Consider the following 13,214-nt stretch of genomic DNA (forward strand, 5'->3'; position numbering starts at 1 on the left):
TGCGTGTTCGTGGAGCTGGGTTGTGGGTGGGAGGCGGCGGCGAGTCGAAGAGGGTTCGTGCTTTTTTATGTTTTTTTTATGTTTTTCTTTTTGGTTTTGGTTTTGTTTTTGTTTTGTTTTTGGGTATTTTGGGGTTTTTAGGTTTGTTGTTGTTTTTTTCCGATTCTATTTTTTGTTCTGAACCTTCTTGTCCTTCTTCGACTGGATGTCGCTAGGCGTCGCGGAGTTTGGGTCGGGGGGGGGGTTGGTTTGGCAGGGCAGACGGGTGCGGGTCGGTGTAGTCGGGTCGGTTGGTTGGTCGGTCAGTCGGTCGGGTCGGTCGGTGGGTGGGTGGGTCGGGTCAAGCAACAATTCGCAGTGGCAATATGGAGTTTGGGGCGGTTGTTGTTGATTAAAGGAGTTTGGTGAAGTGCGAGCGAGTTCCCGTTGCTGGCGGGACTGGGGGGGTTTGAGGGTTTGGGGGTTGGGGGTTGGGGGTTGGGGGTTGGAGGCTGACTGGATTGGGGCTGGCGGGACGGGGTGGGGAGGGGAGGGCTACCTAGAATGGACTGGGCTGGACGGGACTGGATTGCACTGGGCTGGACTGGGCTGGGCTGGCCTGGACTGGGTTGGGCTGGCCTGTACTGGCCTGTACTGGCCTGGACTGGGCTGGGCTGGCCTGGACTGGGTTGGGCTGGCCTGTACTGACCTGCACTGGCCTGGACTGGCCTGCACTCGCCTGCACTGACCTGCACTGGCCTGCACCGGGATCCGTCGGCCAAGACGTCCAACTACCGTTACAGGGATCGACCAGCGAACGACCAGAGAACGGACCGTGTCATGTCGCTGCGCTTTTGTTTTGTATCTACTCCGTACTCCGTAGTCCCCAACTCTCCACTCCGTAGTCCACAGCTCCCCCACTCCGTAATCCACAACTCCCCGTATTCCCGTCGAGCCCGCAGCTTAATACCGGTACTTAACAGGCACCGAACGCATTGACTTCCCGGTCATCAGGTCTGATTAATAATAATGCGTTAATCTGCTTAGTCAGGCAAGTGAGTACGATATGCGGCCACTGACCGAGTTTCGCCTAGATCGATGTTGCTGTTGTCGTCGCCCTGGATAGACTACGTATATTGTCCTCTGGATGTATATGTATATATATATATATATATATATATATATATATATCCATATCCATATATCTGCATATACATATACACACACATATATCTACATCTACCTCTCTCTACCTTTATATTACCGTAACTCACGGCGACCCGATGGAGCATCATGCAAACCACCACGTGACTCTCACGCCTGGAGTCCAGAAAAGTGGCGTGACCCAAGTACCACGGTAACAGGCCTAAGTATTACCCCTCGAGGGTGCCTTCAAAGTTTAGTTTCCACTTTAAACCCCCTGTTTTCCCTACCCTCGAGGGCTAATACTTACGCCTGCGACGTAGTAGGTACTCGGGTAGATACGGTACTCAGGTACTTACTACCTACTACATTCGATCTCAAGAAATCCGTTTCTTTCCTTCTCCTTCTTCCTTCTCTCCGTTTCGTTCCTTCGCCTTCTTCCTTCTCCCCGTTTCTTTCCTTCTCAGTTTCTCATTTAAAATCACCTTTCTCTGCTTCAGACTCTCTCGCTCGCTGGAAACTCTTCAACTCTCCAACTTCACCATCTTCTCCATCTCTCCATCTCTCCATCTCTCCTACTCTCCTACTCTCCAACTCTCCCTCTCTCCCCAATTCATCCACCCGCAAAATGACTTCGACCCCGTTGGGCACCAAGTCCCCTCCCGACATCAGAACTTTGTCTCTCCAAAGTCCAATTGATGTCGCTGAGTACCTCTTCATCAGACTCCACCAGATGGGCGTGAGGAGTGTCCATGGACTCCCCGGAGACTACAACTTGGTCGCTCTGGATTACCTCCCCAAGACGGGCTTGAAATGGGTTGGCAATTGCAATGAACTCAATGCTGGTACGTCCTAAGAATCTACCCTGGCCCTGCTATCGAGATACCCTACTCCGCTGACCTTTCACGTCAGGCTACGCTGCTGATGGATATGCTCGAGTAAGTGCCAATCCCTTCCAATGAGAGATGTGGATACTGAAGTCGTTGGACAGATCAAGGGCATCTCAGCTATAGTGACCACCTTCGGGGTTGGTGAACTATCCGCAGTAAACGCTATTGCTGGAGCTTATTCGGAGCATGTACCGATCGTTCATATCGTTGGTTTGCCTTCCACCCTCTCTCAACGGGACGGGATGCTACTACACCATACGCTGGGCAACGGAAACTTCAATGTAAGCGTTCCCATGAAAGATTGGCCCAGGTTCTCCCGTGACCCCCAGCTATCAAACCCATATGTGGCTTAGCGAATTGTTGACTTATCGTGCAGGTTTTCTTCGACATGAACAAGGACATTTCTTGTGCAATGGCCAAACTCAACGACCCACAGGAGGCCGCTACTCTCATAGATCACACACTCCAACAATGCTGGTTGCAAAGTCGACCAGTTTACATTACGCTGCCCACAGATATCGTCCAAAAGAAGATCGAGGGAGAGCGACTCAAGACACCAATTGACCTCCACTATCCCACGAACGACACAGCAATGGAAGACTACGTTGTCGAAGTCGTACTGAAGTACCTCCTGACGGCCAAAAACCCAATCATCCTGGTTGACGCTTGCGCAGTCCGCCACAGAGTCCTCGAGGAAGTCCACGATCTGGTCGAGAAGACGGGCCTTCCTGTTTTCGTTACTCCAATGGGTAAAGGAGCCGTCAACGAGACTCATCCCAGTTACGGTGGCGTCTATGCTGGTGACGGAAGTCAACCTGCAGTCCAAGAACGGGTCGAAGCCTCGGACCTGATTCTAACAATTGGCGCCATCAAGAGTGATTTCAACACCGCAGGCTTCACATACAAGACCTCGCAACTCAACACGATTGACTTCCATAGCAATCTTATTCAGGTGCGGTATTCGCAATACCCTGGGGTGCATATGCGAGGCGTTCTCCGCAAGATCATCAATACAATCGACGTTGGCAAGCTCTCTGCTGTCGCCGGGCCAAACGTGATCAACAAGGTCGCTGAGAACACGGATAAGTCTGACACGATCACCCAAGCATGGTTCTGGCCACGACTCGGTCAGTTCCTAAAGGAAGACGATATCGTAGTGACGGAGACTGGAACCGCCAACTTTGGGATCTGGGAGACCAAGTTCCCCCAGGGCGTCAGTGCCATCAGTCAAGTCCTCTGGGGCAGCATTGGTTACTCTGTAGGTGCATGCCAAGGAAGCGCGCTTGCTGCCCGGGATGCCGGCGAGGACCGAAGAACGCTTCTCTTCGTAGGCGACGGATCGTTCCAACTGACTGTTCAAGAAGTCAGCACCATGATCCGTCTCGGCTTGAAGCCCATCATGTAAGACCCCCCCCCTCCCTTCATCCAGTCCTTTCCCCCGCCCCTCGTCGAAACACATACTAACGAACGTACTTGCCCAGCTTCGTAATCTGTAATGACGGCTACACAATCGAACGCTTCATCCACGGCTGGGACGCCGATTACAACGACATCCAGCCCTGGTCCTACAAAGATGTCGTGAAAGTCTTCGGTGCCCCCGAAGGCAAAGCCCGCACCTACCAGGTCAAGACCAAAGACGAAGTCGAGGCCTTGTTCACGGACGAGAAATTCAATTCAGCCGATGTGCTGCAATTCGTGGAGCTTTATATTCCGAAGGACGATGCCCCGAGGGGATTGAAGCTGACGGCTGAGGCGGCGGCGAAGAATAATGCTAGGCTGGCATAAGACGAGGGATGAACAAGTGAGAACCGGTGAGTGATAATGTGACCTGGAGTTTGGCGAATGGGCTAATAGTCAGTGCGCTGACTTTTACCTGCGGTAACAGTCAGGACAAGCAATTGTCCCAGGTCAAGCAAGTCTCCATTTCAAATAGTCAGAACACCGAAAATACTAGCATTCTATATTCGACAAAAAAAAAAAAAAAAAAAAAAAAAAAAAAAAAAAAACACATCACAACGTATTTTGACAACTATTATATGTAAGCAAAGTCGGCCTTCCTTCGAATAGAATCAATTGACTTTGCATTTAACTTTATATCCGAGCTTTTTTGTAAATCACTTCCAATTAGACTCGATTCGCGGAATTCGTTGTGATTCAACTATTTTAGTACCTAGTACTTGCGAGTTATTAGTCTCAATTTAAAGATTAAGCTTAAGAAAATTGATATGGCTATTCGCTTTTCTTTCTCGTTTAGCTTTTAACTATAAAACCATGTACGTAGTAAAACAATTCAAAATGGCTTTCGCGCGTTGAGCGAGCGTCTTTACCTATAATTGCAGTAGGTGCTTTACAAGCTCTCGTTTTAAGATTAAAATCCTTGCGGGCAAGCACGCGTAGGTACCGGTAGTACAGGTACCCGGTATGTATTTCTTGCCATGGCAAGCTGACGTGACCTCGTTCCCTCCTTCGCTCTGTTTAGCTTCCCTTCCCGCGCAGCTACCGCTACCGCTACCGGTACCGGTACCGTACCGTAGACCTTGCTCACCCCAAAGCTTACGACGGTACGGTAGGTTCCATCTTTCCTGATACCGGTCGGTAGCCGCGTTCCAAAAGGGTTTTTTTTTTTTTTTTTTTTTTTTTTTTTTCTTTTTCTTTCTTCGTCGCTTTCCGTCGCGCCGCCACCATCTTTTTTCCTCCCCCGTGCGAGTGCGCAGTTGGGAAAATTCGGATTGAAGGCCTTCTTGCGGACGCACTAGGTAGGTCTAGGTACCGGTAGTGGTACCGGTACTGGGTAGTCGCGGCTGGAAGAGCGGGGCTGGGTTGGATGATTGGTTGATTGGTTGATTAGTTGGTAGATAGAATGGGATGAGGATGAAGATGAGGATGAAGATGAGGATGAAGATGAATAAGGGGAAAGGAGGAAAAGAAGAAAAAGAAGAGAAAGAAGAAGAAAGAAGAAAAGGACTTATAGATTTGAAGTAGGTAATAAATTCCTGGGCGCGCTATGAAAAGAGTTGCTTGCTCTTTATCAAACTCTTAACGGTCCTGCCAGGCCTGGAGGAGGTCTTGGCATGGTTCTACGGTACTACCGTACGCCTGCCTTCTGGGATATGCGTAGGTGGTATATAGGTATAGGTAAGTAAATAAGTAAGTAAGGAAGTAAGTAAATAAGTAAGTAAATAAGTAAGTAAATAAGTAAGTAAATAAGTAAGTAAATAAGTAAGTAAATAAGTAAGTAAATAAGTAAGTAAATAAGTAAGTAAATAAGTACGTAAATAAGTAAGTAAGAAAGTAAGTAAGTAAGTACTCTAGACTAGGTGGGTGGGTGCTGGAAAGTCATATATATGGATTCTGAGAAGTAGCGCGTCACGAGCAGGCAGGCAAGTAAGCAAGTAAGTACCTACCGTACCTACCTTACCTTACCTTACCTTACCTATCGGTACCTAGGTACATCAAGCGCACGCGCTGAGAGACTGCCCGCCCCGCCCGGCCGCAATACAGATACCATAAGAGCACCCTCCGTGAATACGGTAGTGTGATATGCACACACACACAGAGAGAGAAAAAAAAACCCCCCCATATATATATATATATCAGAGATCTCCCTCCTTACTGCCTTCCGCCTTTGGGCGAGTCGAAGAAGAAGAAGAAGAAGAAGAAGAAGAAGAAGAAGAAGAAGAAGAAGAAGAAGAAGAAGAAGAAGACGAGATTGGCTCTCTCTGTCTGATGGAGAATGCCTTGCGCGCAGGCAGCCCTGTGCTAGATAGAGGTTGGGAGGACGGGATTGCGAGGAGGCCCTTTCTTCGCTTTGGTGATGTGCACCTCACCTACCTTGGATATGGGTTATGGATCGCGTGCTCCCTTGTGTGTACTTATGTGTGTATGTGTATGTGGGCGCTCTGCTTATACTTTACTTACTACTCAGTGACAAGTGAATGATCACCGTCTCCTACAGTTCCGCATGCTATGTTGCGTCGTCCGCCGGTGGAGACGAGGACGAGGACGATGACCATGGTCATAAAGCTTCGATTCATAATAGGATATCAAAACACCAAAATTCAAATCTCGTATCCGAGATCGACATTCATCATCTCCGCGTAATACTTACTTACTCGCTCGCTCGCTCGCTCGCTATGGTGCTATGGTATGGTATCGTAGTAGTACTAAAACATGCGCGACTGAAAAAGCCAAGAGGCACAAACAAAAACATTCCCGCTAAACGCTATCACAGAAAGATTTCAAAACAGATTTTCATCGGAAAAGTTCGCCCCTCGACCCCGATTCATGTATCGTCAGTCCAACCCGGTTGCTCTACTTCAGAAGAACGTCCAGCCAACGACTCGCCCGTTTCGGAAATGGTCGATGGAGCCAAGCAACATCTCACGTAGTCGTCATCAGTGGTAGGTCAGAGTCCAAGAAGAACGTTGAGCTCCACCAACAACCGCACAAACACAGCATGCAGCTCCAGGAAGAAATCTGGCATGCCCACCAGCTCCGCCAGTCCCTTCGCCCGCAGGCTCATCCCCGCGTATCTGCCATCTGCGCCGCGATTCCTACCACTCAAGAAAGACGACGTAGGCGTGCTGTAATTGCTGTGTCCCTCGCTACCGCTTATTTGAGGACTATCAGGGTCGCCAGTGGAAGCAGCCCCCTCGGCCAAGGACTGGATCCATGCAGCGATCTTGGGGAAGCGGTCGGAGAAGAACGAGAAGCTCTGCATAGCAACGCGCTCGCGGTGCGTGCTGAGCGCTATCAGGGCGTAGACTCTGCGCCGACCACGCGCATTTGGGTCTGGGATACGAAAGACGAAGGCGGTAGTGTAGCCAGCCATGGAATCGCCGAAGAAGATGGGGCCGCCGGACATCGAGGTCGAAGAGGACGGGCCAGGGGAGAATGGAGTGTTGATATAGGGAGATGTAGGCGATGAGGTGCGCGTGTTGGGGGATGGGGGGAGTGTCTCACAGGAGAGGGTGCGCAGACAGGATTGCCGGACGAGAGAGAAGGAGGTGGGCGCCAGTGGTTCGTGGGTGGAGGTGTAGTCTAGGTAGTGCTCGTGGGAGGTCACCAAGAAGGAGGAGTCGCTCGAGGACGTACCAACTCGGACGATTGTTCTGGAGCGCGTTCTGTGGTGGGAGGGCCTGCTTGAGATGGCATTGTCGGAGTCGGAGGACTGGGAAGAGGAGACGGAGGTTGGAGGTGAAGGTGAAGGTACGCTGACTCGCTCATATGGTTTGCGCGTTCGGAATATTGGGGCATTGGTGTCGATTGAATTCGTCGTAACTCCTTCATTTGTTGCCTTTGGCAGAGTGAGCCTGCAATTTTCGCAGGGCGCAGATTTCTTCTTGTCATTCTCATCGTATGTCTTGCTGAAGCTTGAGTTCCGTCTGGTCATACCCAATGCTACAGCTCGTGGACTCTCTGGCGGCGTCTCGATCGCAATCTGTGAAATTGGGGTTGCGCTTGGGGTTGGGGACGTTGGAAGCTCGTCACCGGCCCTCTCTGACAGAACTGAATTGTTCCTGTTGGCACCTTGGGTAATCGCTGCGAGGCCATCTGCAGGATTCAGAGATCTAGAGCTGCTGGGTCGGCGCGAGCTCTTGCCCTTGCCCTTGCTCCGGCTTTGGCTTTCGAAACACGATGTGCAACCTACGGGCAGCCCCTCGGTCACCATCAGCGGGGTTGGTCCATGAGTGTCGCAATAATGCGCAAGACACAACTACACGCGATACCTGGTCAGTAGTATGCTCTGGGAATAAAATAGGTAACCTGCTATCCGCAGAAGATGCGCGTCGGCTGGCGCAAACGCTGGGACGTGGGGGGAGGAGGATGCGGTGGGCATGCGACAAAAGATAAGGGAAGGGTAGATGGGTCTTACAATGGAGGCCATGATTGGGGTCCTGGGCCCTGAATTTTAGGTCCTGCTGCGTCTCGCGACGTTCTGGTTCAGTCGGAATGCCCGAAGTGCGTCAATAAAGTAGAGAGATGGGTGCCCGCGCCGTCTCGCGAGAGGTCGGGGGTTGGAATTGAAAACGGGGTCGTGAGGATGGGGATTGTTGGGAGCTATGGAGGTCCTGTTTGTTCGTGTTCGGATTCGGGCTCGGGCTCGGGCTCGGGCTCGGGCTCGGGCTCGGGCTCGGGCTCGGGCTCGGCTCAGAGTAGACTCGGGAAGTTGACTCGGGAAGTTGACTCGGGCAGAGGAAAGCGATACTTCGTAGTACTGTATGAAATCAATATCTCCGCTGAGAAAATTCGATCAAATCGAGATGGTCAATAGACATATATATATACAACAACCACTGTCATATCATTGTTATTATCATCGTCATCCGGAGTGAAAAAGAAGGTCGGGGAATCAACTTTCAAGGCAAATGAGCAACATCCGGGCTCACCGCTAGATCATACGTACAGAAATAATACGATATGCATACCTACCTGCCTACCCCTTTCACCCCGTTTTCATCACCAGCCCTCCCTGCCTTCAGAATTTATATCTTCATTTGAGATGAGGCTCCTCATTATCTGTCGAGCAGCTGCCTTCGCTTGCTTATCGCCGTGCAGAGTAGGTACCATAATCGGGACGTACACACGAGATGCCATGCCACGGTGTTGGTGTTGACTTCCCACGCCAAGGGAGGTCAGCATTTCGCTTAGTCGCGTAGAATGGATTTAGAGTTATACCAAGTCACTCTAAGGCTAAATATGAGTAAGAGGTACTGGTACTATGCATGTATAGTACTTGGTAGTATTGCTTTTATCCAGAGCGCACTGATAGCAACGGTGATTAGGTAGGAAGCTGAATATGGCCTTGCCGATCTATCCATATACGGAGTAGTTGTACTAGTGCCGAATAATCACTCAAGTAAGGTCAAACAGAACGGCGTAGAAGATACAAAGTGGACTGACTCATGCAAACGAAGTTTGACGCTACCCAATCGCAATGACATTGAGTATCATAATCAGACACGCAGTACGCGCTACAAAGGAGGCTGGTAGCCCCTGTTAAGGTTGTACAGTAAGCTAAGTAAGGTAAGCGAGGTGGAGTTGGGAAATCAACACCCGAAGAGATCGTATGCCACACTGTTCGCAGGGGCTTGGAAAGAAGAAGTACAGGCTGGCTTGCTGATACTGGTACTGGTACTGAGGTTACTGCACTCTGGAATCGAGTTGCATTACGGCAACCCAGGGTCAAGTTTCCGGGTGCTTTCATCTCTCCCCTGTATGGGATGGCCTCGGATGTTTACTGAGTAAGTATATAGCCGAGCTTGGGCTACGTCAAGTAAAGCAGAAAGAGCGATATCGGAGACGTACTACGGTACGAAGTTGATGCGTCTACTTTCATTCCTCTTTATTACGTATTGATTCGATCAGATCATCTTGGCAGCTTCATCAGCCTTTATCAGATCTTTTAAGGTTCAAGGTATACTCTAATGGTAGCTTGGCAGCTTTATCAGATCTTTCAAGATGTGTTCCAGGAGTGGGGGCTACCCTCCGCTGGTCAGGGAAAAAATTCCATCTAGTCCTTCTTATTGGGCATCCAAGATCCGACGGGTTACTCTTTACTTTAGAGTAGAATAGTACCTTTGAAGAACCTCTGAAAAAGGCTGCAAAAACCGGGACCCAAGAAACTATATGCAAAGGCTATTGATTCAATGTCCCAGAGAGGTGATACCCCGTTACTACTTACATACTGTACTGACTGTATTGTAGCATAGGGGATATATACTTCAGACTTCCCCCCCCCCGGATTAAAACGTCTGTCAAGCAAACTCGTCACTCACTTCGCTACGATGGATAAGCCTCTCGAACAGAACACCATGGAGGTCATTGCTCAAGCCAAGAGCAGGAGTACCGTATGTCCGGATGGACTGCAAGCAAAAGATGGCATCGACGAGAAAGCACCGTCTGTGCGTGTTGATCAGGAGTCCATATCAAAGACCAACATGGAGTTCGATGGTCAGGATGGAGTCAAAAAGATTGAAGCAATGACTGTGGTTTGGACCAAACCATGGCTGATTACCGCTTATGTATTGTGCGTTCCTCTGATCTCCTCTGGCTGAGATCTGCAGACTAACGAAGCTCGCCCAAAGTGTCTGGGTCATCTTCTTCGTGAACTCTCTGCAGCAACAGGCAAGCTTCGCATGGACCCCCTATGTCACCAGTTCCTTCGCACTTCATGGCCTTACAGCCATCACTGGTGTTGTTTCCAATCTTGTCGGCGGTGTTTCCAAGCTCCCCCTGGCAAAGTTCATAGATGTTGTCGGTCGCCCGCAGGGATTCTTACTGATGTTAATCTTCACAATTCTCGGTTAGTCGTGCCCCGAGGTATCATCGTAGGCTTAACTTCTGACGAGGCCCATTCACCACACAGCTCTGGTTCTCATGGTTGCTTGTAAAAATGTCCAAACATTCGCCGCTGCACAAGTGTTCTATTGGACAGGTATGAACGGAATCGGCTATGTGCTGGACGTCTTCATTGCCGATACAAGCAGTATGAAAAACAGGGCCCTTTTAATGGCCTTTACCACGACTCCCTACATTTCCAACACATTCGCTGGTCCAGAGCTAGGTCAACGGTTCTTAGATGATAGTACATGGCGATGGGGCTTTGGAGCCTTTGCCATCATAACCCCAATCATGTGCGTTCCTTTCTGGACCATCTTCGTTGTCATGATGCGCAGAGCGAAGAGACAGAATATCATAGTCAAGGAGAAAACTGGACGGACTTTTTTGGAATCTGCGTATTACTACCTCATTGAGTTCGACGGTAAGTCCTGTACCAGCTGCAAGTAGTTACGTTCTGACGATACCAGTTATCGGCCTACTCCTCATTGTCGCAGGCTTCTCCCTTGTCCTCCTACCGTTCAGTCTCGTCAGCTACCAAAGGGAAGGGTGGGAGTCACCAATGATTATTTGCATGTTGGTGTTCGGCTTCGTATCCCTAGGACTCTTTGCCGCTTGGGAGAAGTACCTGGCACCAAAGACCTTCTTCCCCTTCCACCTCCTTACCAACCGATCTGTCCTCGCAGCCTGCGTACTGGGAGGCAACCGATGGATAAGCTTTTAGTAAGCTTCACCTGTCCCATTCTACTTTACATATCACTAACACAACCTCGCTCGTACAAAAATTACTACTCCTCATACCTGCAGGTCGTCTTCCAGCTCTCTGTCTCGAAAGCCGGTTACAGTAGGTAATGGGGAAGCCCAAGCAGTTTCCATTGCGCCCAACACATGTCCTCCTTTTCATATTAATGCGGCTGTTGACTCTCGCGTTTCTGCTAGTAAACAACATCTTCAACATCGTCTCATGCGCCTGGGGCGTCATCATCGCAATGTGAGAAGGGCCTCTTCCCTCCACTCAATACCCTACAAACTTCTAATTCCCTTACCTCTGTAGTGCCATCCGCAAATTCGATCGCTTCAAGTGGGCAATGCTCATCGCCATACCAATCAACATCGTGATGACCGGTCTCCTCATCCACTTCCGAGCCGCTGGTTCGGAGATCGCCGCCCTCGTCGTGGTCGAAGTATTCAACGGCATCGCAGGCGGTACGCTAGTAATCTGCGAACAGCTTACCGTCATGTCTGCCGTACCGCATGAACACGTCGCCGTCGCCCTGGCTCTCCTTGACATGGTGACATCAGTCGGCGGCAGCATAGGAACGGCGATCTCGGGCGCTATCTGGACGAATGAATTACCCAGCAAATTGATGCAGTATCTGCCGGAGGAGACGAAGGGGAACGCAACGCTTATATACGCGAGTTTGGTCACACAGTTGGAGTATGAGTGGGGGAGTCCGACGAGAGAGGGAATAGTGAAGGCGTATGAGGGTACGCAGAAACTGATGGTGATCACTGGAGCAGCTACGCTGGTGCCGTGCTGCATCTGGGTGCTTTTTATCAAAAACTTCAGGTTGAGTGAGCACAAACAGAAAGGAGGGCTTGTGCTGTGAACGAGCTTGCTCGGTGAAGCGGTCAGGGTCTACAAATGTCGGTAGCCAGAGAAATCGCGATCGTGACCTCAAAAGGGTACTTGTCGATTTCCAATTTGTTTCAGAGGGCTTTTACCACTTGCGATATATTAATGAGTGTGCCTCTTTCTAATATACGGACTTTTACCGGGCTATCATACGTCAAAAGGGGGGGGGGGCGGGGGGTTTTTAAAAAAAATTGGTGATTTAAGCGAGCGTGAGTACACAAAATACAGCCAAGAACTTGTTCTTTAATTCGGCAAATGTCTACAAAATTTGGAAATTTTCCCTCTAGTTGGAATATAAATATGCTTGTAACCTGTAATGGCCGTTTCCTACCTACTTATCAGGGTTATATTTCCTCTTCGCAATCGGAAAACATCTAATGAACCTTATCAGAACAATTCAACAAGTACCTATCGACCCAAGCATGATGAATCTACCTATGCATCTCGCTAACCGCCTCGACTATCAAGGTTTCGTCGGTGCAGCCCACACTCATCAAGTGCTCCAAGAACCACAGGCTACTAACGCTCGACTCCTGGGAAATATTTGACAAGCTCACGAGCTGCAATTAAGCATCGATCTATTACGTGATTGTACCGCTGAAATGCGTGATTTCCATAAACAAAGGATCAATCTTCTCGCTTACAATATCATGAACTATTTGGAGTTGGATGATCAAGACTCAGTCGTTCGCGTACCTCTTTACTCTAGAATGAACCAACAGAGAATCAACCGTCTGCGTACTTTCGCTTCGCAACACAAGATTGATCAGGCTTGATTAATCGCGTGGATTCCAAACGAGAGTCTGTATAACCATCGACGTCTCCTCCTTCCAAATAGTGCGAATCCTCGGTATCAAAGAAAACCACTTTCTCACATCTCACTCCCTGTACCTCTCCATCCTCGCTCGCACTTCAACCTGAAATTCAGCCTCTCCGCTGCAGCAGAAAATATCCCTGGAAAATCCAGAGACTCTTTGCCCGTCCGAGTAATCTACATTGACTTAGCCGGATCTGCTGGCCCCCTTTACTCTGCCAGCTTCCAAGATTGAGGAAGCGAAAACTAAGTGAGGACCAGGAGAAAGAAAGTTTTTCTCTTTAATGATTCCCGAGATCGGCGAGTATAGCACACGTACCGGTAAATCTCGGTCGTTTGGGCTTACTCTATCCCCAAGAGCGACCCAGCTTTCGAACAGGCCGAAGTCAACAATATAAACAAAGACAGATAA

The 13,214-nt window shown here is 49.6% G+C and overlaps 3 protein-coding genes across 3 annotated transcripts; 2 read left to right on the top strand and 1 right to left on the bottom strand.

The window, feature by feature from the left end:
- Positions 1-1,750: 1,750 nt before the first annotated feature.
- L3040_003707 (uncharacterized protein) lies at positions 1,751-3,878 on the top strand (the record flags this gene model as incomplete). The annotated part of the gene is made up of 7 exons (XM_007294680.2): positions 1,751-1,967; positions 2,035-2,060; positions 2,114-2,293; positions 2,389-3,413; positions 3,494-3,707; positions 3,799-3,823; positions 3,871-3,878. 7 exons carry the CDS (start codon positions 1,751-1,753, stop codon positions 3,876-3,878), a joined length of 1,695 nt encoding a protein of 564 aa, XP_007294742.2.
- Positions 3,879-6,417: 2,539 nt separating this feature from the next.
- L3040_003708 (uncharacterized protein) lies at positions 6,418-7,899 on the bottom strand (the record flags this gene model as incomplete). The annotated part of the gene is made up of 2 exons (XM_007294679.1): positions 6,418-7,728; positions 7,888-7,899. 2 exons carry the CDS (start codon positions 7,897-7,899, stop codon positions 6,418-6,420), a joined length of 1,323 nt encoding a protein of 440 aa, XP_007294741.1.
- Positions 7,900-9,799: 1,900 nt separating this feature from the next.
- Positions 9,800-11,962, top strand: L3040_003709 (uncharacterized protein; the record flags this gene model as incomplete). The annotated part of the gene is made up of 7 exons (XM_007294678.1): positions 9,800-10,041; positions 10,100-10,317; positions 10,381-10,776; positions 10,823-11,043; positions 11,160-11,196; positions 11,292-11,343; positions 11,407-11,962. The coding sequence occupies 7 exons, from the start codon at positions 9,800-9,802 to the stop codon at positions 11,960-11,962; spliced, it is 1,722 nt and encodes a 573-aa protein (XP_007294740.1).
- Positions 11,963-13,214: the final 1,252 nt, after the last annotated feature.

Source organism: Drepanopeziza brunnea, assembly GCF_022702325.1.
Source record: "Drepanopeziza brunnea f. sp. 'multigermtubi' strain 214-2 chromosome Unknown ctg5, whole genome shotgun sequence".
Classification (NCBI taxonomy): Eukaryota; Fungi; Ascomycota; class Leotiomycetes; order Helotiales; family Drepanopezizaceae; genus Drepanopeziza; species Drepanopeziza brunnea.